At 50.4% G+C, this 23926-nt stretch overlaps 1 protein-coding gene across 6 annotated transcripts in view; it reads left to right on the top strand.

The window, feature by feature from the left end:
* The first annotated feature begins 843 nt into the window (after nucleotides 1-843).
* The window catches only part of MBTPS1 (membrane bound transcription factor peptidase, site 1), a 63230-nt gene continuing 40147 nt past the window's right edge, over nucleotides 844-23926 (top strand). For 2 of the 6 annotated variants that reach the window (XM_073576213.1, XM_073576209.1), the window contains exons 1-9: nucleotides 1008-1192; nucleotides 4467-4939; nucleotides 7374-7631; nucleotides 11087-11290; nucleotides 12602-12712; nucleotides 16630-16734; nucleotides 17086-17195; nucleotides 18328-18444; nucleotides 19989-20056. In XM_073576213.1, the coding sequence (XP_073432314.1) occupies nucleotides 4777-4939; nucleotides 7374-7631; nucleotides 11087-11290; nucleotides 12602-12712; nucleotides 16630-16734; nucleotides 17086-17195; nucleotides 18328-18444; nucleotides 19989-20056 (1136 nt within the window). In that variant the 5' untranslated portion in view covers nucleotides 1008-1192; nucleotides 4467-4776. Of the gene's footprint in view, nucleotides 867-992; nucleotides 1193-4466; nucleotides 4940-7373; nucleotides 7632-11086; nucleotides 11291-12601; nucleotides 12713-16629; nucleotides 16735-17085; nucleotides 17196-18327; nucleotides 18445-19988; nucleotides 20057-23926 lie in introns of those variants that run through there. The other 4 variants (XM_073576211.1, XM_073576215.1, XM_073576212.1 and 1 more) reach the window with 4 other exon arrangements.

Genomic DNA, 23926 nt, shown 5'->3' with positions numbered 1-23926 from the left:
CTTCGGGCATGCGCTGTGGAAAAAAGCGGTCCGGCGCTGTCAAAAAACGTTGCAGGGAACGTTTTTTGCAGATGCCGGACAGGCATTTTTTGCCGTATCCGGCAAAAGCCTGGACACGCCGCATGGCCATCAGGCGCAATGCGGCGATAATGCTAGTCTATGGGAAAAAAAAGCCGGATCTGGTGGTAACCAGCGCCGGATCCGGTTTTTACATTTTTCGCCGCATCGCACCTGATGTTTAAAAACGGAAATGTGAAAGTAGCCTCAGGGGGACGGGTCAGGTAAGAAAAGGGTCAGGTAAGGGGGATGGGTCAAGTAGGAGATGGGTCAGGTAGGGGGATAGGTCAAGTAGGAGATGGGTCAGGTAGGGGGATAGGTCAAGTAGGAGATGGGTCAGGTAGGGGGATAGGTCAAGTAGGAGATGGGTCAGGTAGGGGGATAGGTCAAGTAGGAGATGGGTCAGGTAGGGGGATAGGTCAAGTAGGAGATGGGTCAGGTAGGGGGATGGGTCAAGTAGGAGATGGGTCAGGTAGGGGGATGGGTTAGGTAAGGTGGGCAGGTCAGGTAGGACGGGCAGGTCAGGTAGGGGGATAGGTTAGGTAAAGGGGACGAGTCAGGTAAGGAGACGGGTCAGGTAAGGGGGATGGGTCAGGTAAGGGGGATGGGTCAGGTAAGGAGACGGGTCAGGTAAGGGGGATGGGTCAGGTAAGGGGGATGGGTCAGGTAAGGGGGATGGGTCAGGTAAGGGGGATGGGTCAGGTAAGGGGGATAGGATAGGTAAAGGGCAGGTCAGGTAGGGAGATGGGTCAGGTAGAGGGTTGGGTTGGGTTGGGTTGGGGGGCAGGTCAAGTAGGAGTACGGTTCAGGTAAGAAATGGGTCAGGTACGGGGATGGGTTAGGTTGGGTGGCAGGTCAAGTAGGGGTACGGTTCAGGTACGGGGATGGGTCAGATAGGGGGACGGGTCAGGCGAGATACAGGCACCGTTTAGTCCCGGCCGGCCACCGACGGGCTGCTCGGACAAGAAAGCTTTCCTTGTTCAAACAAGCCCCGCCTCTTCCTGTGATGTAAGGAGTCGGAGATACAAGGGAGGGCAGAGAACAACACTCAAGATGGCAGCGGCTGGTGGCCGGGAGTGAGCGGAGTTGGGGGAAGTTGTCGGTGAGCGCGGAGCAGCGCGTGTTCGGGATCCGTGTAAGTGCTGCCGGGGAGGAGGAGCGGCCTGCTGTGCGGGGACCATGCAGCCCTCCACAGCTTGTCAGGCGGCGCAGCAATGTACATTGTGCACGGAGGGCATGCTGACACTTGTGGTGCCCTTTCCTCCCAGGCGTCCCCACTGTGAGGGCATGCTGACACTTGTGGTGCCCTTTCCTCCCAGGCGTCCCCACCGTGAGGGCATGCTGACACTTGTGGTGCCCTTTCCGCCCAGGCGTCCCACTGTGAGGGCATGCTGACACTTGTGGTGCCCTTTCCTCCCAGGCGTCCCACTGTGAGGGCATGCTGACACTTGTGGTGCCCTTTCCTCCCAGGCGTCCCACCGTGAGGGCATGCTGACACTTGTGGTGCCCTTTCCTCCCAGGCGTCCCACCGTGAGGGCATGCTGACACTTGTGGTGCCCTTTCCTCCCAGGCGTCCCACCGTGAGGGCATGCTGACACTTGTGGTGCCCTTTCCTCCCAGGCGTCCCCACCGTGAGGGCATGCTGACACTTGTGGTGCCCTTTCCTCCCAGGCGTCCCCACCGTGAGGGCATGCTGACACTTGTGGTGCCCTTTCCTCCCAGGCGTCCCCACCGTGAGGGCATGCTGACACTTGTGGTGCCCTTTCCTCCCAGGCGTCCCCACCGTGAGGGCATGCTGACACTTGTGGTGCCCTTTCCTCCCAGGCGTCCCCACCGTGAGGGCATGCTGACACTTGTGGTGCCCTTTCCTCCCAGGCGTCCCCACCGTGAGGGCATGCTGACACTTGTGGTGCCCTTTCCTCCCAGGCGTCCCCACCGTGAGGGCATGCTGACACTTGTGGTGCCCTTTCCTCCCAGGCGTCCCCACCGTGAGGGCATGCTGACACTTGTGGTGCCCTTTCCTCCCAGGCGTCCCCACCGTGAGGGCATGCTGACACTTGTGGTGCCCTTTCCTCCCAGGCGTCCCCACCGTGAGGGCATGCTGACACTTGTGGTGCCCTTTCCTCCCAGGCGTCCCCACCGTGAGGGCATGCTGACACTTGTGGTGCCCTTTCCTCCCAGGCGTCCCCACCGTGAGGGCATGCTGACACTTGTGGTGCCCTTTCCTCCCAGGCGTCCCCACCGTGAGGGCATGCTGACACTTGTGGTGCCCTTTCCTCCCAGGCGTCCCCACCGTGAGGGCATGCTGACACTTGTGGTGCCCTTTCCTCCCAGGCGTCCCCACCGTGAGGGCATGCTGACACTTGTGGTGCCCTTTCCTCCCAGGCGTCCCCACCGTGAGGGCATGCTGACACTTGTGGTGCCCTTTCCTCCCAGGCGTCCCCACCGTGAGGGCATGCTGACACTTGTGGTGCCCTTTCCTCCCAGGCGTCCCCACCGTGAGGGCATGCTGACACTTGTGGTGCCCTTTCCTCCCAGGCGTCCCCACCGTGAGGGCATGCTGACACTTGTGGTGCCCTTTCCTCCCAGGCGTCCCCACCGTGAGGGCATGCTGACACTTGTGGTGCCCTTTCCTCCCAGGCGTCCCCACCGTGAGGGCATGCTGACACTTGTGGTGCCCTTTCCTCCCAGGCGTCCCCACCGTGAGGGCATGCTGACACTTGTGGTGCCCTTTCCTCCCAGGCGTCCCCACCGTGAGGGCATGCTGACACTTGTGGTGCCCTTTCCTCCCAGGCGTCCCCACCGTGAGGGCATGCTGACACTTGTGGTGCCCTTTCCTCCCAGGCGTCCCCACCGTGAGGGCATGCTGACACTTGTGGTGCCCTTTCCTCCCAGGCGTCCCCACCGTGAGGGCATGCTGACACTTGTGGTGCCCTTTCCTCCCAGGCGTCCCCACCGTGAGGGCATGCTGACACTTGTGGTGCCCTTTCCTCCCAGGCGTCCCCACCGTGAGGGCATGCTGACACTTGTGGTGCCCTTTCCTCCCAGGCGTCCCCACCGTGAGGGCATGCTGACACTTGTGGTGCCCTTTCCTCCCAGGCGTCCCCACCGTGAGGGCATGCTGACACTTGTGGTGCCCTTTCCTCCCAGGCGTCCCCACCGTGAGGGCATGCTGACACTTGTGGTGCCCTTTCCTCCCAGGCGTCCCCACCGTGAGGGCATGCTGACACTTGTGGTGCCCTTTCCTCCCAGGCGTCCCCACCGTGAGGGCATGCTGACACTTGTGGTGCCCTTTCCTCCCAGGCGTCCCCACCGTGAGGGCATGCTGACACTTGTGGTGCCCTTTCCTCCCAGGCGTCCCCACCGTGAGGGCATGCTGACACTTGTGGTGCCCTTTCCTCCCAGGCGTCCCCACCGTGAGGGCATGCTGACACTTGTGGTGCCCTTTCCTCCCAGGCGTCCCCACCGTGAGGGCATGCTGACACTTGTGGTGCCCTTTCCTCCCAGGCGTCCCCACCGTGAGGGCATGCTGACACTTGTGGTGCCCTTTCCTCCCAGGCGTCCCCACCGTGAGGGCATGCTGACACTTGTGGTGCCCTTTCCTCCCAGGCGTCCCCACCGTGAGGGCATGCTGACACTTGTGGTGCCCTTTCCTCCCAGGCGTCCCGGTCATTGTGTGTGACGTGCAGCCCAACAGTTCGGCGCTCCTTCCCACTTGTGGTCATCTGTCATTGGCTTTGTAGAAAGGGGCTGAGCTGTCAATGAAAATAGAAGGGAGAGGACCAAGATGGAGACTGACAAGCACCAGCCGGTACCCTGTATTCATTCCGTCCTGACAGCGCCTTTAATGCTCCTGGTCCTTCTCCACCTTGCTATCCAGCGTTGGAGAGACGTGACATAGCGGTGGTTTCCTCTTCGATGCCATTTCTGGAGGTGTAGGTGTGTGTGATCTGGCGCACACTCCAGGTTATACAATGGGATTTGCATTTATTAGCGAGTCCGGTATTACCTGTGTGATGTGCCCGCACGCCTTGTGTCCCGGGATTCTCTAGTCTCGGTTGGTAGACCTCGTCTGTGCATTACCCACCACGCCTTGTAACTTGGTTTTCTAGCCTTTCTCCAATGGCCTTGGGACGTTCCTCAGACCTAGATTTCTCGGCTTTATTTCCACCTCCCATCTTGGATACGTTTCTAGTTTTGCAGACATGTGCATGCGATGTGAAACTCGATGTTTGATAGGCTTTTGATGCCACGTTCCTTAATGACGGGTCACTAGGACTCACCGGACATCAAGCCTGAAGGCCATTCAGAGAGGCAGGATCGATGGTAATCCTGGCGCCAGTGGGAGTCTAATCATCTGAACCTGCCTGCAAACTTAATGACTTCCTTTTTTTTTTCTTCTTATATAGCATATAGGTCTTCTGTAGCAATTCATTTGACGTGGTTATCTTCTTCCGTTATGGATCGTGAATTCTTCCCTTCCCACACTGAGTAAACGAGGAGTCTGAGCCGCCATGGAGAAGAAACGCCGAAAGAAATGAGAGTTGTACATCCAGGCCTCTGACATGTGGACTTTCCTGAACTCCTAGAACTGTTTGTAGTTACCCGGCTGGACACTGTCAGGCAGAGCCCGCAGGTGACCACCCTCTGTGCGTATCTGACCCTCGGGAACACAAGGCGGAACTTCACCGTAGAAACTTCACACCACGTTTTATCAACATGAGGTTTGCAGAGTTCTGGCTGCAGCTGCTTGTGATATTACTGTGTCTAAAGAAGCACCAGAGCGCCCGGCCGGGAAACTCGTCCCAAGAACCCGACTCCTGCAATGGCTGCTCTCACCTTACACTTAGTGTGGATTTTTCTTCATCAGTGGTGGAACGTGGTGAGTCCCATAACCCCTTTTATCTGGCTGGAACAAATTTTCTTTAAATGTGTGTAAAATCACAAGATTCAGAAATGGTGCTGTGATTCCCCAATATCGGTGCTGGTCCCAGCAGCTCCTGCCCAGCTTAGAAAGGGTGAAGAGATTAGTGGTTTAACCAGCCTAGAGCTGTAGGGTATGTGAAGGTTAGCTTGCTGACCTTTTCTAGGTTTAAGCTTAGATAAGTCAACAGGCTTAGGGTACGTGCACACGTTGTGGATTTGCCTTAGTAAAATTTTGCGTGGATTCTGCCTCTCTTGGCAGAAAACGCAGTTGAAAATCCGTGTGTTTGTCATGCGGATTTGTGTGCAGATTTTCAAGCTAAGTAAAGATATATTATTTAACAAAAAAGAGAGTTATGATGTAATTTCCTTGTCCAACCTCTTCTACATTCTTCATTGAACATCTTAATATCATTACATACCATATTCAAATATAATCTTTACAAACAAAACAAATAAGTGAATGTAAAATATATTATTTTCAGCCAGATAAACACACTCACTCTTACTTTCTACTTTGCGTGAAACCCAATATCTGTTTGTTTTTCCAAAATTAAAAAAAAAAAAAAAAAATTTCAAGGGCTCCTGCATCACCAGCAGAGGGAAAGCTGAGGGCTGATGTTAATATTCTGGGAAGGAGCCAATAGCCATAAAGGTTCCCAGGCTTTTAATATCAGCTCACAGATGTTTGCTTAGCCTTTACTGGCTAGTTTACAGGGGAACACCAGAAAAAATTTACCATGGGGTTACCCTATAAAATCAAACCAGCAAAGGCAAGGCAGACAGCTGTGGGCTGATATTAATAGCTTGGGAAGGTGCCATGTATATTGGCACCCCCCCAGGCTAAAAACATCAGCTCTCAGTCGCCCCAGAAATGGCACTTAGCCTCCATCTTCCCACTTGCCCTGTAGCGGTGGCAAGTGGGTAGTATTTGTGAGGTTGATGTCACCTTTGTATTGTGACATCAAGCCCACTGATTAGTAATGGAGAGACACCTATCTTTTACTATTCCTATAGTTATATGGTAAATAAAGACACTCCCAGACTAAAGTTCTTTATCTGAAATAATCACACAGACTCCTGCATTGAGTTTTAATTAACCATACTCTCTCGCCTAATTCCCCCCCCCCCCCCCCCCCGGAATCCATCGATCTCCTGCGACAAAAATAAAATAATAAACCAACATAAATACTCCCTGTCCGACGTAGTCCATTTACTGAGTGTCTCACGATGATCTTGCGTGTAGAACAGTCACATCGGGAGATGTGACCACTCTACATGGCTTCGATGATGCACTGCAGGAGCGATTATCTCCTGTCAGTGTATCACTGAGAGTTCATGTGAGTTTGCGCTCACTTACGGCACTACTGCTGTGTGAGAACTTTCTCACGCAGTGGTGCCACAAGTGACAGCACAAACACACGTAACCTCTGGCGGCGCAGTGATACACTGACACAAGGTGATCCTCCCGCAGCGTATCACCTGAGCCATGTAGAGCGGTCACATCCCCCGATGTGACTGTTCTACACGTGAGATCGTCGTGGGACACGCATTATTAAATGGATTACTGCGGAAAGGTAAGTATATGTTGGCTTATTTTGTTTTTGTTGCAGGAGATCTATGGCGTTGGGGTTTAGGTGTTTGAGTATGAATGTGTGTGTGTTTGTTTTACAATTGAACAGAGTCGCCGATGATGTGACTACTACTGTCCCATCATCGGCTCATGCTGTCACTGTTATATGTGACAGCAGACATGTCTGATGGGACTACTACTCCCATCCGGCTGACACCTGGCTGCAGACAGATGTCCCCTCCCGCACACACATTCGCCCTTCCTTTCCGCAGCGTTTTTGGCACGCTAATCCGCAGACCTTTTTACACCTGTGGATTTGACTGACTCTGTGTAAGTCAATGGGTTCAGAAACGCTGCAGATCCGCAACAAGAATTGACATGCTGCGGAAAATAAAACGCTGAGAATCTGTGCGGAATTTTCTGCAGCATGTGCACACCAATTCTGGATTCCCATTGATTATCACTGCTTGAGCTTCCCTTTTGCGGATATGGTGCAAACCCATGTGGAAAAAATGTGGGTCCGCAGCGTGTGCACATAGCCTCAATTGGAGTAATCTGGTTTTTAAAAAAAAAAAAAAAAAAGTTAGGTCTCTCCCTGCCCTTGCAGAGTGTTTTTTTTTTTTTTTTTTTTTTTTTTTTTTGTTAGTTTCTGATGCTACAGATGATTGGTCTGCAGTTTAGCATGAGCTCTTCTTTGAGCTGCTGCGGTGGGGTGGCTTTTTTTCCCCCTCTTTAACACTGAATGTCCTGCCTGAGTCCTTGAAGGGATCCGCCAGGTCAGTTGTTTGCTATATTTGCAGAATTATCTTTCTTTCTCCAGAATACATTGTGGCGTTCAAAGGATACTTCACAGCAAATGCACGAAGCAAGTTTATCACCAGTGCACTGAAGAGCCGAGGCATCGAGGACTGGAGGATCGTCCCGAGGAATAACCCTGCCAGTGATTACCCCAGTGACTTTGAGCTGATTGAGATCAAGACTGACCAGCGAGTTGGCATTCTGACACTAGAAGATCACCCAAACATCAAGCGGGTCACCCCTCAGAGACGTGTCTTTCGCTCTCTGAAGTTTACAAGTGGTGAGTGTTGTGGTATGGCTTTATCATTGTACCTTATATTATCCACAAGAGATTAATTTTACCCTGCAGGAATTGGCATTGAGCGGTCTTCACAATGCCCACTTATTTATTCCCTGCCCCCCACCTTTCTGACCATTGGCATAAAGCTTCGGGAAAACCTGAGCCCGTATGCTTTTGCCATGTGTAGTGCTTTACTCGTGTAGCCGGACGGTCCTCTTGCATTGGAGACCTCGGTGTAAGTCTATCCATGTGACACTGCAGTAGGATCACATGAATGCGGTCACTCGCGACTCTGTAGCCCTGACAGCTACTTGTGCACCCTGAGTGCCGTGGATTAGAACTGCCTGGTTATTCAGGCAAGAGAATGGGTCACTTGGATGTGATGACGTGGTGTGGTTTTTTTTTTGTTTTTTTTTTCTTCAGTGAGTTAGTTGTAATTCATGGGAGTTGTGTAACACCCATGTTCAGGGGCGATGGCAATGTGCTGCTTTGTAGCCTTCTGTTCTCCCGCCTAGGTGTGAGTCCTGGAAGACATGTCCGAATCAAAGGCTTAGCTTCTTTTTTACACTTCCCGGGTTATTTTGCGGCCCGTTTCTTGGCCGTATTGCCGTGATTTTTGCGGTCTCCCGCATAAAAACACCTTGGATCGCCGTCTTTCCCTGTTAAATTGGTGGGGGAAAAAATACAGTGATCCTTAAATACAGTGTACCGCAAAAACAAGCTACCGTTGTTTTTGTGGTACCATTGAAATCTATTGCAGCAGTGTCTGTTAGCCGTGAAAAATATCGCGCAAGCTCGATATTTTTTCACGGCCGTATATACGGCACACGGCACTCCGAAGACTTATTGGGGCCGCAAAAACACGGTAAGTGTAAGGATGAGTGCCCACATTGCTTTTTTTTTTTTTAGCAGCGTTTCCCCCGCATTTTTGCCGCAGCGGAAACGCTTAAACGCATTCCCATGCAATCCTATGGGATTTTGCAATTGCTGTGCCCATGCTGTGGATTTTACCACTGCGGAATCACAGAGGTAAAATTCGCAGCATGTCCATTAAATCTGCAGAATCGCGGCGATTCCGCTGCCATAGGATTGCATTGAAACGCTCACTTTACGCATGTGGATATGCCCACCATGTGTAAAATGAGCACTTCATGTGTGGATGGTAAAATAGAATTAAAATAAACAGGATATACTCTCCCTCGGAGTCATCGGCATCAATAGTAAAAGATAGAATGTTAAAAATGCAAAATCAGGATATACTCCCCTTCTGTCGGCCCCCGGCCCTCAGCGACGCTGCCAGCATCTTCCGTTCCCAGGGGTGCATTGCGCGAGTCACCCCAGATGATGCCACGGTCGTGTGACTGCTACGTCATCTGAGGTGATGCTCGCAATGCATCCCTGGGAACGGAGCTTGCCGGCAGCGTCGCCAGGGGCCGACAGAAGGGGAGTATATCCTGATTTTGTATTTTTAACAATCTATCTTTTACTATTGATGCTGCATAGGCAGCATCAATAGTAAAAAGTTGGTCACACTTGTCAAGCGCTATGCTTGAGAAGTATGACAAACCTGTCAATCACTTTTCCAAGCAATGCTTTAAATCGCTTGAAAAACGCTTGTTTAGCGGGAAAACTCATGTGAATTCCGCATGCGTATTCCCTGCAGCGGGGAGTTGCGGAAATGCTGATAATTCCGCAGCATTTCTGCAACGTGGGCACATAGCCTAAAAGAACCCTAAGCCATACTCTCTATGCACTGGAACTGTACAATGAACTGTGTAAAATGGCCATAAATGTCTCAGATGGTCTTAGGCTTCATCCCTAGGACTGGTGGTGATGGCTCTTGGAGCAGAGATGGTTGCGTACGCCTGGTCTATAGACAGTGTGGAGGTTGGCCCTAGATTCTGTGCACCATTGTGTGGGTTTTTCTTCTCCTGCAGACTCTTATTCATACTCTCCTGCCCTTCCCTGATATGACGCTTAATGTTTAGATTTGCATGCGTCTTATTGTTCTGTGACAGGAAAACTCTTCCGTTTCTTCTCCTCCCTGCACGGACAGCAGCAAACACTCGCAGAATCCTTCTACCAAGTGGATTCGGCCGCTCCATAAGGGCTCGTTCACACAACCGTATCTTCAGTCCAAGTGCTTTCCTGTGTGTAAAAAAAAAAAAAAAAAAAAAAAAAAAAAAAAAAACCTGTATGCCCTGGTTTCTTCCATGGATTGGATGTCACCCATCCAAGTGTATGGGTGCAAGAGAAAAGTTGCATGCCATATGGAGGACTTCTACAGATGCAATGCAACTCGGTAACATGGCGGACTGTAAAAACGTCTGGCACATGGACCAAGAAAAGAAAAGCATCCCTCTTGTCTGCATGACATTCTGAACAATTCTTATACGGTTGTGTGAACCTTCCCAACAATCGGACGAGCTGGGATTCACTTCTTGGCTTTGGCTTTTGAGCCTTTGGACCCAGGTGCTCTTTGTACTTTCTTGAAGCATCGATTGGTTTATATTGCCCTTGGTTATAGTATTGATTCCTCAGCCTTCTGTACCTGGTTATAAGGCATTCCTTTTGTAAAGGTAATACATGGTGCCTGATGTGTCCCTGAGGCCGGGGTGCGATGGCTCTCGTCACTGACTAATCCTGTATCCACTCTGTAAGTGGGGGTTTGTATGGCACGTGTCACTATGGTTGGGGTGGGGGGGGGGTCTTCCGGTGATTAATCTGTCCACCACTGTGACATAGCATTCATTATGGTCCTGTACCTGGAAGCCATGAAGCAGCTTGTGGCTACTAGTGCACTACTCCTTACAAGTCCCTGTATGGTGGCAAAAACAAGATGGAGTGTATATAGAAGCCAAAGCATCCTTGTATTGGGAACCAAAGCTGTCTCTCCAGTGTAGTGGCTGCTCTGTGCTATAAGCTGGGTGCACTTCTATTATAGGATCCCTTTGTCAGATATTGTGTAAAAAGACTTCTCCTTGGGCAGGTTGCCCCAGCAGTTTTCTGAAGACGGTGGAGCTTAGTCCCTGGGGCGGAGTCTACTCTAGCACAGGGGACTTCCTGCCATACGTCGTAGCGGACAGCTGTGATGGCTCAGACTTCACTCTCTGGGCCCAGTGCCACGTCTTCTGGATCACCTTCCTGCAGCCAGGGGGTCTCTTAACAGCTCTGTAAGTTGCCATGTAATCAAGCATCATTGCCCCATGATGTTTCGCTGCATCCTCCTCCTAATGGGGGCGCAACAGCTGTGTAGTGTATGGACGCTGGCAGGAGGCCACACGGTGCTAGTGCCACGAAGCGCTAATTCTTTTATGGAGCCAAATGAGATCAGGTAGACTTGGTTCATGTTGACACATCACAAGAGCGGAGACTGGTTTGTGCATGACACAAGCGTGTTCTTATCTGTACTGGATCATCAGCGTTTTCTCCCCATCTTCCTCCTCCTGATCTAGGTGAGCCCTCGGCCCCCTGCAATGAGACAAAGTGGAGTCAGAAATGGCAGTCATCTCGCCCGCTCAGAAGGACCAGCCTCTCCCTCAGCTCTGGCTTTTGGCATGCCACGGGCAGACACTCGAGTCGCCGCCTCCTGAGAGCCATCCCACGGCAGGTGGCGCAGACTCTCCAAGCTGATGTGCTGTGGCAGCTGGGATACACAGGTCAGTGACACACAACAGCAGCCATACTAGGGTCTCCATGCAGCTCTCCGGTGGTGCCGGGTCTCCTCTCTAGTTGGTGCAGGAGATGATTCTATGGGTAGCTGCTTTCTCAATCTATCCATAGAGGGAACACTTTACAGGGCTTTACCACATTTTGGTTTTCCTCCCCTCTCCTTCTGCTTTTTGTTGGTGCACCTTTCCTCAGACTGTATAGACCTCCAGTCCATACAATGGCTGCTAGTGGATGAGCATGTGACAAGATCTGTCCATCAGGACTGATGGGTCTGGTCACATCCACCAGCAGCCATTGTATGGACAGGAGAGCTGTGCAGTCTTGAGGAAAGCTGCACCAACGAGATCAGGAGAAGAAGCTGTCATGCTTTTATAAGTGCCACAATTTGTCCCCCAACACATCTGGTAAAACAAAGCTAGTGTGGCTGACCCCTGTTGTCATGTTCTGCAATAGACTATGCAATGCAGCGACTATGGGAGGCAAACTGTGCAAAAGTTTTAATGAAACCCCCCCAAATTGCATGCATTTAAGTGTCCAAAACTGTGGATAACCCCTCTCGAAGAGATGTGTAGATGTATTAATAATAAAAATACACTTTCCAGTAGCCGTCACCAACTGCGTTCCATATCAACCAGGGCTACAGCCTGCCTGTCCTCAGTCTAGGAGCTGCATACAGATCCGCACTCTCTTCCCGTCGCTGCCCAATCTTTAAACTTCCCGGTTTAGTGAGCAGTGACAAGAGCCAGGGATCTGTGCGCCCCTCTGCTCTCCTTCAGTACCTGTACAGATACGGATGGAGTATAGGCACTGCTTTTCCTGGAGGAATCAAGTGCTGTCAATTTTGGATGGTGGAGGATATTAAAAACAAAATTTGAAGAGGTGTAACAGTCTAATGAGCCCTTGGCCAGCAGTACACCAAAGCCACCGCTTACATATGGACTTTCCTTAAACCCTACATGACCACTTTGGTGTATTTGTGGTCAAGCCCCCTATGTAACTGTGTATTGTACCTTGCAGTGACAGACTCTCTTTAATTATTGGAGTTAAAATATTATCCGAAAATAATTGAACTTGGTTTTCATTAAAAAACCTATAATATCATTGGTTCCGAATGAGAGAGCTGCATATTCCAACATGGCTGTGAGGACGGCTGCAGAGCACTAACTTTTCGTGGCATGCCATCTGTTGCTGTAGAGTGGACAGAATACGGCCATGTAGAAATGTATGGCTGAGGGTTGATCACTTCTTGGGTGGTTTGGTTCTTACAGCTTTGTCCTTCTTGTGCCCTCCCTGAACAGGTAGTCATGTACGAGTGGCCGTGTTTGACACTGGATTGAGTGAGAGGCATCCACACTTTAAAAACGTGAAAGAACGAACCAACTGGACCAATGAGAAAACGCTGGATGATGGTGAGTAGAAGCTGATGTCCACTTTTTAGGACGTTTCCTTTGTCTGCCTCCGTGCTCCCCCGGTTCTCTGCACCTTTGGGAACTCCTGCAGGATAGTAGGGAAGAGGGAAGCCCTTCCTGTAGTGTGGTGTATGACCACCCCTGCCACGTCCTACTGTCATGCATGTCCCATTTATTGTTGTATGATGGAGAGTAATAATCCAGAATAGGGTTCTTTTCCCTTCACCCATGACAGCACCACATGAGAGAGGGATCCGCCCCGCCAGGACAGGAACCTACTGAGACATAAGGGGCGGCACCTCTCCCCCGCTTCAGTTGGGTTCCTGTCCTGGAAGGAATCCCACTGTGGCGGTGCCTGTCATGGGCGAAGAGAAAGAAGACCCAGGCCCGTCCCGGTGCGGGAAGAACAGGTAGCTTACCTGTAGCGCCGGCCGTCGGGTCCTGGAAGCGCAGTCCCCGGGGTCCCTGGGGCTCCGGGTTCGTGCGGGCGTGGATGGGATCCCGGTGGCTCCGGGAAGCCCCCACCGCGCCGCCCTCCCCTCGCGCACGCCGCATCTCGATCCCCGTGGCAGGGGAGAGACGCTGGCGTCTTCCGGCCGCTGACGTCAGCGGCGCTTGGAATGCTGGGTGCGCCGGCTGACGTCAGCAGAAGGCGACGGTGTAATGGCGCCGGGTGCGACACCGGCCGGCTTTCTGAAGCGCTGGGCCGGCGGTCGCAGGGGGGAGGGGAGGAAGACGCTCACCAGGCGGAGGCATGCAAATTAAAAGGGGAAGACAGCGGTAGATCGGCGGTGCAAGATGGAGTCCGAGCAGGAACGTTCAGCGTCCCTGCCTCCCTCACAGCCCTCTGGCAGAAAGCATGGAAGAGAAGGCCTGAAAATCCCCTTTATTCGTCAGCCAAAATCCGTGGTCGTCATCACACCTATCAGGAAGATGACCGAAGAACAACTGGCCTTAGAAACAGAAATCCTGAGCCTGATAGACAAGCGGGTACTGTCCGAGGTGCCACGCTTACAGGAAGGAAAGGGGTTTTATTCGCCCCTTTTCCTAATAAAAAAACCGGATCAGTCATTCAGGACAATCATAAATCTCAGACGCCTCAATCTATGGATAAAGAACCCGACCTTCAAGATGGAATCAGTAACTACGGCAGTGAAGCTGCTACATCAAGATTGCTTCATGGCCGTAGTCGATTTAAAGGATGCGTATTACCACATCCCTATCCATCCAGATTACCAGAAATACCTGAGGGTAGCGCTTTATATTCAGGGCACACTAAGGCACTTTCAGTTCAGGGCTCTTCCGTTTGGCATATCCATAGCCCCGAGGATCTTCACCAAGGTCATAGCGGAAGTGACAGCCTTTCTCCGGATTCACGATACGGTCATAATACCATACCTGGACGATTTTCTTATAGTGGGCAGTTCAGAGGACCACTGTACAGCACAGCTGACTCAGGTGATCAACACCTTGCAAGAGTTAGGGTGGATAGTCAATTTCAAAAAATCAAAATTACAACCCCTAAAGAAACAGACCTTCCTAGGATTTATACTGGACTCAGAAAGGCAAGAGTGTCTGCTCCCAGAGTCCAAGATAGAGAAGGTGCAAAATCTGGCCTTGGCGGGCCGAAACCAACCATGTATGACATTAAGAAAAGCAATGTCCCTGCTAGGTACCCTAACATCCTGTATTCCGGCGGTCAGGTGGGCTCAGTTTCACACCCGGCAACTCCAGAGGGAGATACTAAGAGCACAAAGATCGCTAAGAGGGCGTTTGGAAGGAAAGCTGGAGCTTTCCTTAAAAACCAGAGACTCTCTCAACTGGTGGTTGAACGAGACAAATCTGACCTTAGGAATACCATGGGACAGACAGGCGACAGATATAATTTTAACAGATGCAAGCTCCTCGGGGTGGGGGGCACACCTAAGGGGCCTCATAGGTCAGGGTTCCTGGACACCTCAAGAAAGGAAGGCATCCTCCAACCTGAGAGAACTGTGGGCAGTGGGCAAGGCCCTAAACCACTTCATTCCGCTACTCCAGGGTCAAGATGTACGCATCATGTCAGACAACAAGGTAGCAGTGGCATACATCAACCACCAAGGAGGGACAAGATCACACTCCTTAATGGAAGCAGCAACAAACATTCTGAGCAGGGCAGAGGATCACCTACACTCCGTGACAGCCCTACACATAAAAGGGGCAGAAAACATAGAGGCAGATTTCCTGAGTCGCAATACCCTGAGGCAAGGAGAATGGGCACTAAACCGATCCATTTTTCAAAAGTTAATTCAGCTTTGGGGGGAACCGGTGATAGACCTCTTTGCAAACAAGCACAACAGGCAAACAGAAAGGTTCTGCTCTCTAAACCCAAGGGAAAACCCATGGGCAGTGGACTCATTGCACATCCAGTGGAACTTCAGACTGGCTTACGCGTTCCCCCCAGTAGCTCTGATCCCGACGGTGGTAAGAAAAATCAGAAACGATCAAGCCAGGGTGATTCTAATAGCTCCATTTTGGCCAAAAAGGCCCTGGTTCGCTCTGCTACGGAAGATGTCCCTCTCCGATCCTTGGGTTCTGCCAGAAATCCCGGACCTACTAGTTCAGGGTCCAATATTACACGCTCAGGTCAAAGGATTCCATCTGACGGCGTGGAATTTGAAAGGTCGCTTTTAATAGATAGGGGGTTCTCCCCTGGGCTGGTGGCCACTCTGCAAAAAAGCAGGAAACCGGTGACTACTAACATCTACGGCAGAACATGGGATAAGTTCCTACAGTTCTTGGGTAAGCCGTTAGAGAAAGAACCTCCGATTAGTGACATCCTAGAGTTCTTACAATCTGGGTTGCAGATGGGGTTAGCAGTAAACACACTTAAGGTTCAGGTGTCGGCACTAGGGGCGCTCTACAATTGCAAACTGGCATCAGATAGGTGGATAGCCAGATTTATTAAATCCTGCCATAGAGCTAGACCTATTCCAATACCTAGAATAGCCCCCTGGGATTTAAACCTGGTGTTAGAAGCCCTTACAAAAGAACCGTATGAGCCATTACATCAGCTACCCCTAAAGTTTTTGACCCTAAAAACGATCCTGTTAGTAGCCCTCACATCAGCCCGCAGGATAAGCGACTTACAGGCTCTCTCAGTAAATCCTCCTTATACGCAAGCCTTTCAGGATAGGGTAGTGTTAAGAACAGACCCCAGTTATCTGCCCAAGGTAGTGTCAGATTTCCATCGGGGTCAGGAAATTGTTCTTCCATCCTTTTGCGAAAATCCAAAAAATCTGGGGGAGGAAAAATTCCATAGTCTGGATGTTAAAAGAGCTCTCGTAGAATATATATCTGCCACTAGCCAGTGGAGGAGGTCACAGTCCCTATTCGTAGCTTTTCAGGGTGCCAGGAAAGGCTATGGGGTTTCAAAAGGGACTATTGCTAGATGGATCAGGGAAGCCATTAGTGTAGCCTATTCAGCTAGTGGTATCCCGATTCCTGACGGCATCAAGGCTCATTCCACCAGAGCCGTGGCGACCTCCTGGGCTGAAAAGGCAGAGGTATCAATCGAACAAATTTGTAAGGCCGCTACCTGGGCCTCACCTTCAACCTTCTTTAAGCACTATAGATTAAATCTATCCTCCTCTGCTGACTTAACCTTTGGTAGAAGGGTGCTGCAAGCGGTGGTCCCTCCCTAAGGTGTTTCGAAGTCTCCAAAAATCTCTCATGTGGTGCTGTCATGGGTGAAGGGAAAACCACCATGGTTACTTACCGGTAGCCGGTTTTTCCGGAACCCATGACAGCACCCGTACATTCCCCCCCTTTTTCACTGTATGGTGTGCACAATTAGTAGGGTGTTTTGAGTGTTGTGGTGTTGGATAAACATGTAACTAACCGGGAAGTCCTCTCAATGCTCTGTAACCCAACTGAAGCGGGGGAGAGGTGCCGCCCCTTATGTCTCAGTAGGTTCCTGTCCTGGCGGGGCGGATCCCTCTCTCATGTGGTTCTGTCATGGGTTCCGGAAAAACCGGCTACCGGTAAGTAACCATGGTGGTTTTTCTTGCATACTTGCCATATCTCAGTACATGGTCACCAGTGTGGACAGGTCAGTCCAGGGCACCACAGGATTAGATCAGTACCGTCTGCACACCATGACTTGCATTGTGTAGATGAGGCTTGTTATATGGTTACATTCTTATTAGTGTAAAGCTTGGTTTTGCCATGGGAAGATCAGGGTGGTTGGTCCACAACTAATGCTGTATGTGTGTGTGTGGCCTAATGGGTGTATTGCTTGTCCTCCATCTTGTAATCCCCCACTTAGTGTATATCTGTGACCTGACTTGTGCCATATTCTTGCACTCATGTGATCTCTCGTTCTGCTTTGTAAGGACTGGGACATGGGACTTTTGTGGCAGGTGTCATAGCCAGCATGCGGGAATGCCAGGGACTAGCTCCGGATTCTGAGCTGCACATCTACCGGGTCTTCACCAATAATCAGGTACCTTATTTTTTTTTATTTTTTTTTTATATCTGACTACTCTTGTGTTGGGTTATATTTGCTATAGCCTGAAGGCAAAAAAGATCTTTCTCGTCCATGCTATTGAGGGGGACAAAAGGAGCTTGGTAGCAGCCACCTGTAAGCCAACATCCCGTGTGACAAAACATTGGTCATGTATGAATTTTATATATATATATATATATATATATATATATATATATATATATATATATATATAATTTTTTTTGTGCATGCGTTCTCCGCAGCGGAAAAACACTAGATACACGTACGTTTCCATATCTAATGCAAGTCTATCTACAGGGTAAATCTGTACATAAAACTCTGTATACCTGCAAGACAAAACTATCCTGTTGCAGATTTCACATGCGGACCATAGGCTGCGTGTAGTGGGGGGAGGGCTTTTTAGAAGTCCCTTGCTCTGTGTCGGAACTTTAAGGCGCACGTCAAGCTCATTGTAGGAATTTGTCCTTCAAGCAAAATTTAAAATCCTGCACACTAGTCTTCAGCTGTGCAAAACTTTTTATTTTTTTAGTGAGTTACTGATGTACAACTGTGCAGTAAAAAAAAAAGCGAGATTTTGAAAAGGTGCAAATGAAGGATTGGACTAAAATATTGGGGTGGGGAATTCCAAAGGAAGGATAGACCAAACATTAGAGGGGGTCCCCCTATAAATGGCTTTATTTCAGTTTGGGGGTGACGCATCCTTTATTACTCTGGAGGGATGAAGTGAGAAACGATTTTCACATGCCTCTATCTTCTGTAGGTGGATGTCGATATAGATAGAAATCTAGACCATAATCCGTGTTTCATGGCTGGATGATGGATTTAAAGGCTGCAGATTACTGGAGGCTGAATGTACTTGGCATTTGGCTCTGGGCGTTGAGAAAAGATGCCGCTTGGCTGGATCCCAAAATAATAAATGTGTTTGCTTTTAATTTAGCGCTGTTCTTTTGTGTACTAAAGGTTTATGTAGCGGGCAGATCCTGCCCCAAGGAGACGGAAGCGGATGTGCGAGATGTTCATGAAGGAGACCAGATTAATGTCATCTGTCATTGCTGTAAATGAACAAACGCTTCTTGTCTGATAGTCCTTATTTCAATGCTCTTCTTAGGTCTCCTACACATCATGGTTCCTGGACGCTTTTAACTATGCCATACTTAAGAAAATAGATGTATTGAACCTCAGCATTGGGGGCCCGGACTTTATGGATCATCCTTTTGTTGATAAGGTTGGTTGTGAACCATCTGTATACAGTAGGGCTTCTGTAACCTCAAAGTTTGTTTTTTCATCTCAGTAGTAGAGACATGCTGCTGTACAGCGGACAGGATAGACACAATCCTGCACTTGGCTCATTTATCGATTACATGGGACGGTTACCTTACTATCCTGTCCCGAGTACAGCAGCATTTTCTCTTCTGATAGCAGATCAATCAACGCTTCTAATTGTTTCTCTGCTTTAGTTTGCATTTATTCTATGCTCATGCCCCACCTTATAAGGAGTGCAATATCCACTTTTTATTGAAAACTGAAATGCAGCAATTTTCCATACGTTTCCACAAGACTTTTGCATGTGCTTAAAACCATTATACATGTATATACAACTTTCCTCAGTACGTACAGATATATGCACCTCCTTCATTCACAAAGCAGTGTGGCTATATTACAGTAACATACGACACTATACGCAGTGAGGTCTCGTCAATACATTTATGCTCCACTACTGGTAGGACTTCTAAAATACAAGTTTAGGTGTTGAAAAAGCTATAAGCCTGCAATAACAAAACAAACTTTTTTTGCTTCCATCTATCAAGTACTCCTCTGCATGTCCTAACTTTAGGTAATAATGTGTATAGCGGACCTCCATTGTAAAAGACTGTGGCCTCAAGGTTCCCAATGTCCCATACCTTTGTAGAATGTCTGAGGACAACCTCTATTGTACTTATTTGTCATGTAATCGTCGTGTTTCCGGCCTCAATCCATCACCTTAGTGTTGGAGGAGAATTCACCATCCATCTCCTGGCAAGAAATGGTTGCTGGGTGCACGCTTCTGCCTATAGTAAACCAAATAAACAGATGATGGGATCCAGGGGAATCGGAATAGATATCAAAGACCGGAATGAAACTATGCTCTGCTAAAAAGTTCATAATTGGACACGACCATATCGTGTGCCAAAATCTGCCCTTAAAGCATGGCCTCAAACATCCCTAAGAGGGCGATTATTACCCCTTATGGTGAGAAGGAAGCTTGGTGGTTATATTGTTCACAGAAGGGGAACAAAGATTCCAAGCCCCCCCCCCCCCCCCCCTTCCAGGCTTCCTCACTGATGGTGGGAATGAGCAGCTCCCACTTGCCCTTCAGTGCACACCTGGTTATAGAAAGTGTATTGCACTATAAACTACATATGACCCGTTCACCTTCCATCTAACAAGCATGAGGAGCCTGATACGCACCTTCATATGAATGTGTTTACCGGTAATCTCCTATTCCTAACTGCATAGATCCCAGACTTGCACTGCCCAGATCTATTATACACTCATTTATTTGTCTACCGATAAGTTGTTTTTTCTGACACTTATTCCTCTTAATAAATCCTTGCTTTTGCTCCTGAGCCCACTATGCTGCAGCCATATAGAAATACTGACCTGCGCCTCGTTTCTGGCTATCTGGCGCCTCGCCGCTGACCCGGCCTCATTTTGACTCTATAGTACACCCCTCTTTAACCTCTAAAACTGTATAATGATTGGAAACACTGACTCTCTTCTACTTTCCAGGTTTGGGAGTTAACAGCCAATAATGTGATCATGATTTCTGCAATTGGAAATGACGGACCTCTCTATGGGTACGGACGTGGTCGTGTAATGTATGGTCTGCTCCCGGTGACACTGTCACGTGTGTAGAGGGAACACCACATGCCCGCCCCCTTGTCACATGTCATGTCTGCATATTAGTAATTCTCTATAGATTCCCATGTAGCAATTACTGTGACCCACGGGGGGATTTTTCTTCTAAAATCTGGGGTTAGGATTACACAACAATAAATGTTTGTACTAAGACTGTTGTGGCAGCCATTCACAATGGAAAGTACAAGTGTGAACAGACACCACTGAGGCCCAGTGTACCCTTTGCTTACAGTTGTGATTACTCTGTCGCCTAATTGGGGGACACAGAACCTTGGGTGTTATGCTGCTGTCCACTAGGAGGCGACACTATGCATAATCTGAAAAAGATTAACTTTGGCTCCTCCTCTGCAGTATACACCCCTAGACGGCGTCAGCCTTCTCCAGTTTTTGCTTAGTGTCGCAAGGAGGCACACCTTTTTTCTTCCGTTTTCCTTTTTTTTTTTTTTTTTTTTTTTTTTTTTTCACGGAAATACAGATGAAGAAAAGTGGGTCTCCAGCGAGACTCCCGGCATGGCTCCCTCCTCGGTCCCCTATTAGGGGTACCCGGTTGAGGTTGAGGTGGTTTTTTTCCCCATGTCGCTCCCTCCCCAGTCCCTCGGGTCCTGGTTCGAGGTCGAGACCCCCCTCCTTCCCCAACACCCTTAAGGGGTCTGGGTTGAGGTTGAGGCGAGGATGAAGACCCCCTGACGGTGACAGACGCACCCTCCCTAATCCCCCGCAGGGGGTATTAGGTTGAGACGCCTCAGGTAGGGTCGGAGATCAGGCAGCATTCCGCAGCTTCCAGGGACCCCAGGCCGGCTGAGGGATCCTGTAGGGGCCGGGGGAGGTGCGGACTGGATGGCACAGCAGAAACAGGGCTTTTGCTGCGTCCCTGTCTCTGCAGCAGCAGCGGCTCCATAGCCCTTCAGGGGCCCCCCATACAAAAACCGCTACCCCCACCGCTATCCAGTCGACCGTTCTGGAGGGGTCTGGTACAAATCCGCCCCCCCCCCCCCCCCCCCCGGACTACCGCGCCGCTCTGGAGCCCTCCTGGGCATCAGGCTTCAAATTTAGACCGCGGCTTCGGCCTAGCTGAAGCCGCCGCCTTTTCCCCGCCCCCCGGATGACCAAAATGACACACTGGAGTGTCATAGAAGGGGCGGATTGAGGCAGAAAGGGCGCGTTTTTACACAGCCCAGCGCGCCCTTTTCAGCTCTCTGCCCCCTCCTCCCTCTCCTCAGAGCCCTGGTGGCCATTTTTTCTGGATGAGATCCAGGAGAGAAGCATCACAGCGGTCTCTGGGGGGCACAGAACTTGGATCTGTCGGCGCTGGACCTAGGGGCACACCGGTGGGGTAAGCTCACAGCTGGGTTCTCATTACTCAGCTGTGAATCTATACTTCCTATAAGGCTTTCTGTGGGTTCCCTCTGCGTAGCCACCCCTGTACGATCCCTTATAGCCAGCCTCTGTGCACTATGCCGGGCTCAAGGAAGAGAACCAGGCAGGAATGTTTCTATGCATTCTGCACAGCCTGCAAAGCCACGCTCCCTAGTGGCAGCACGTATCCGCACTGCCGGGACTGCATCCAGAACTCTGGGTCAGAACCCCAGGGAGTCCCTACTGACGCTTCAGTGTCACAGGCCACGCCGGAATGGGCAACTCAGATGTCTCAGTCTGTCACAGTCCATAGACAACCTAACTGCTACATTGCTGCAAGCTCTGCAGAGTCGGACCCCGGCTATGGACGGTACACAGCAAACGGACAGCTTGTCTCAGGAACATGCTGCTTCCGACTCTCACAGACTTAAGCGGACTCACAGGTCTCGATCACCTGAGTCGCACTATAGCACAAGGTCGTCCCCCTCTAGGGAGAGACAGCGTCATTCCAGGTCTCCTGGGCAGTCCCCTGCCACAGACAGACAGTGCAATTTACCACAGGGATCCCCCACCACAGAAGACCCCCACCCCAGGTCGCCCTCCAGGGATCACCTTAGTGAGGCACAGGATTCGGAGGGCATCTGTGACTCCAACTCAGATAATGAAACGGTCAGGTCCGTGGTACCTTCTCCCCCTAGCAATACAGCGCTAGTTGAGGACATAATTTCTTCTATTCATCGGGTGCTAAAAATTCCAGAGTCGCCCCCGGAAGTCCCAAAACATAGGATTTGCTTCGAAAGTGTTCAAAAACCACCTAAGGTCTTCCCTAATCACGATGAGTTTGAGAAAATACTTACCAAACAGTTTGCGCAGCCTGACAAAAAATTCGCTAATCGCAAATATCTGGAAGCAAAGTACCCCTTCCCACAGGAAGACACCAAACAATGGGCAGATCCACCTGAAGTGGACCCTCCGGTTTCTAGGCTAGCAGCGCAGACTTTACTCTCTCTGCCGGATAGCTCAACCCTCAGGGACGCAGCAGACCGGCAAGTAGAACGCATGGCTCGTTCTATTTTCGAAGCGGCAGGCGCCTCTCTGGGCCCTGCGTTTGCTTCAGTTTGGGCAGCCAAGGCCATCCTAGCTTGGGCCAAAAGACTACAGGAGGGTCTTCAGGCTTCAAATCCTGAACTCTCGGACCAAGCGGTCCAGATGGCAGTGGTAGCAGACTACATGATTCATGCAGCCCTGGATTCCGCCAGAGGTGTAGCGGGAATAGCATCAAACGCCATCACGATCCGACGCATCCTCTGGCTGCGAGAATGGAAAGCGGATGCGGCCTCAAAGAAGTCCCTCACGCGACTTCCGTATTCTACTGGTAGACTTTTCGGCGAAAAGTTGGACACCATGATAGCCAATGCCACCGGGGGTAAGAGTACCTCTCTCCCTCAACTAAAACCGAAACGCACGTTTAAACGAAGAAACCAGACGCGATTCCGATCCTTTCGGAATTCCTCGGGCTGGTCCGTTTCGCGCCCAGTGCAAAACCGCAACCGTTCTCCACGCAGAGACAACCCACGGACGCAGCAGCGACCGGACAGGGCTTGGCAGTCGAAAGCAGGCCAAGCGAAATCCAAGGGAGGAAAACCTCAGAACTTCACTTCATCATGACTCGAGACCTCCGGAAGACACCCCACCAGTAGGCGGCCGACTTTTACTCTTTCAGCAAGTCTGGCTGCCTATTACAGAAGACAGGTGGGTCAGGGAAATAGTGTCTTCCGGATACAAGATAGAGTTCACTTCCGTTCCACCGAACCGGTTCTTCCTTTCTGTTCCTCCAACACCACCAGAAAAGGCTCGTGTCTTCCACCAAGCGGTTTCCTCTCTCCTTCAATCAGGAGTTGTGGTGCCGGTTCCCGCGAACGAGAGATTCCGAGGATTCTACTCAAATTTGTTTGTAGTCCCCAAGAAAGGAGGCGGCGTCCGACCCATACTGGACCTAAAACAGCTCAACAATTACGTACGGGTCCGTCATTTCCGCATGGAGTCCCTCCGGTCCATCATTGCATCCATGGAGCAGGGAGAATTCCTCGCCTCCATAGACATACAGGATGCGTATCTCCACATACCAATTGCTCCCGCCCACCAAAGGTTTCTCAGGTTTGCGGTCAACCAAAACCACTACCAGTTTATCGCCCTTCCGTTCGGACTCGCCCACGGCTCCAAGAACGTTCACCAAAGTCATGGCGGCCACCATGGACGTCCTGCACTCAAGAGGCATCCTAGTCGTCCCGTACCTGGACGACCTCCTCGTCAAGTCTCCCACTTTCAAAGACTGCGAGGTCAGTGTCTCAATCACTCTAGACACTCTGAGTCGCCTGGGATGGCTAGTCAACCTACAGAAATCGTCGACCATCCCAACGCGGACTCTAACATTCCTGGGAATGGTATTCGAC

This window comes from Dendrobates tinctorius, unplaced genomic scaffold, assembly GCF_039654945.1.
Source record: "Dendrobates tinctorius isolate UK_male_01 unplaced genomic scaffold, ASM3965494v1 ptg000047l, whole genome shotgun sequence".
Lineage (NCBI taxonomy): Eukaryota > Metazoa > Chordata > Amphibia > Anura > Dendrobatidae > Dendrobates > Dendrobates tinctorius.
The sequence above is the reverse complement of the archived record's forward strand: the minus strand, read 5'-3'. Positions and strand labels throughout refer to the sequence as shown.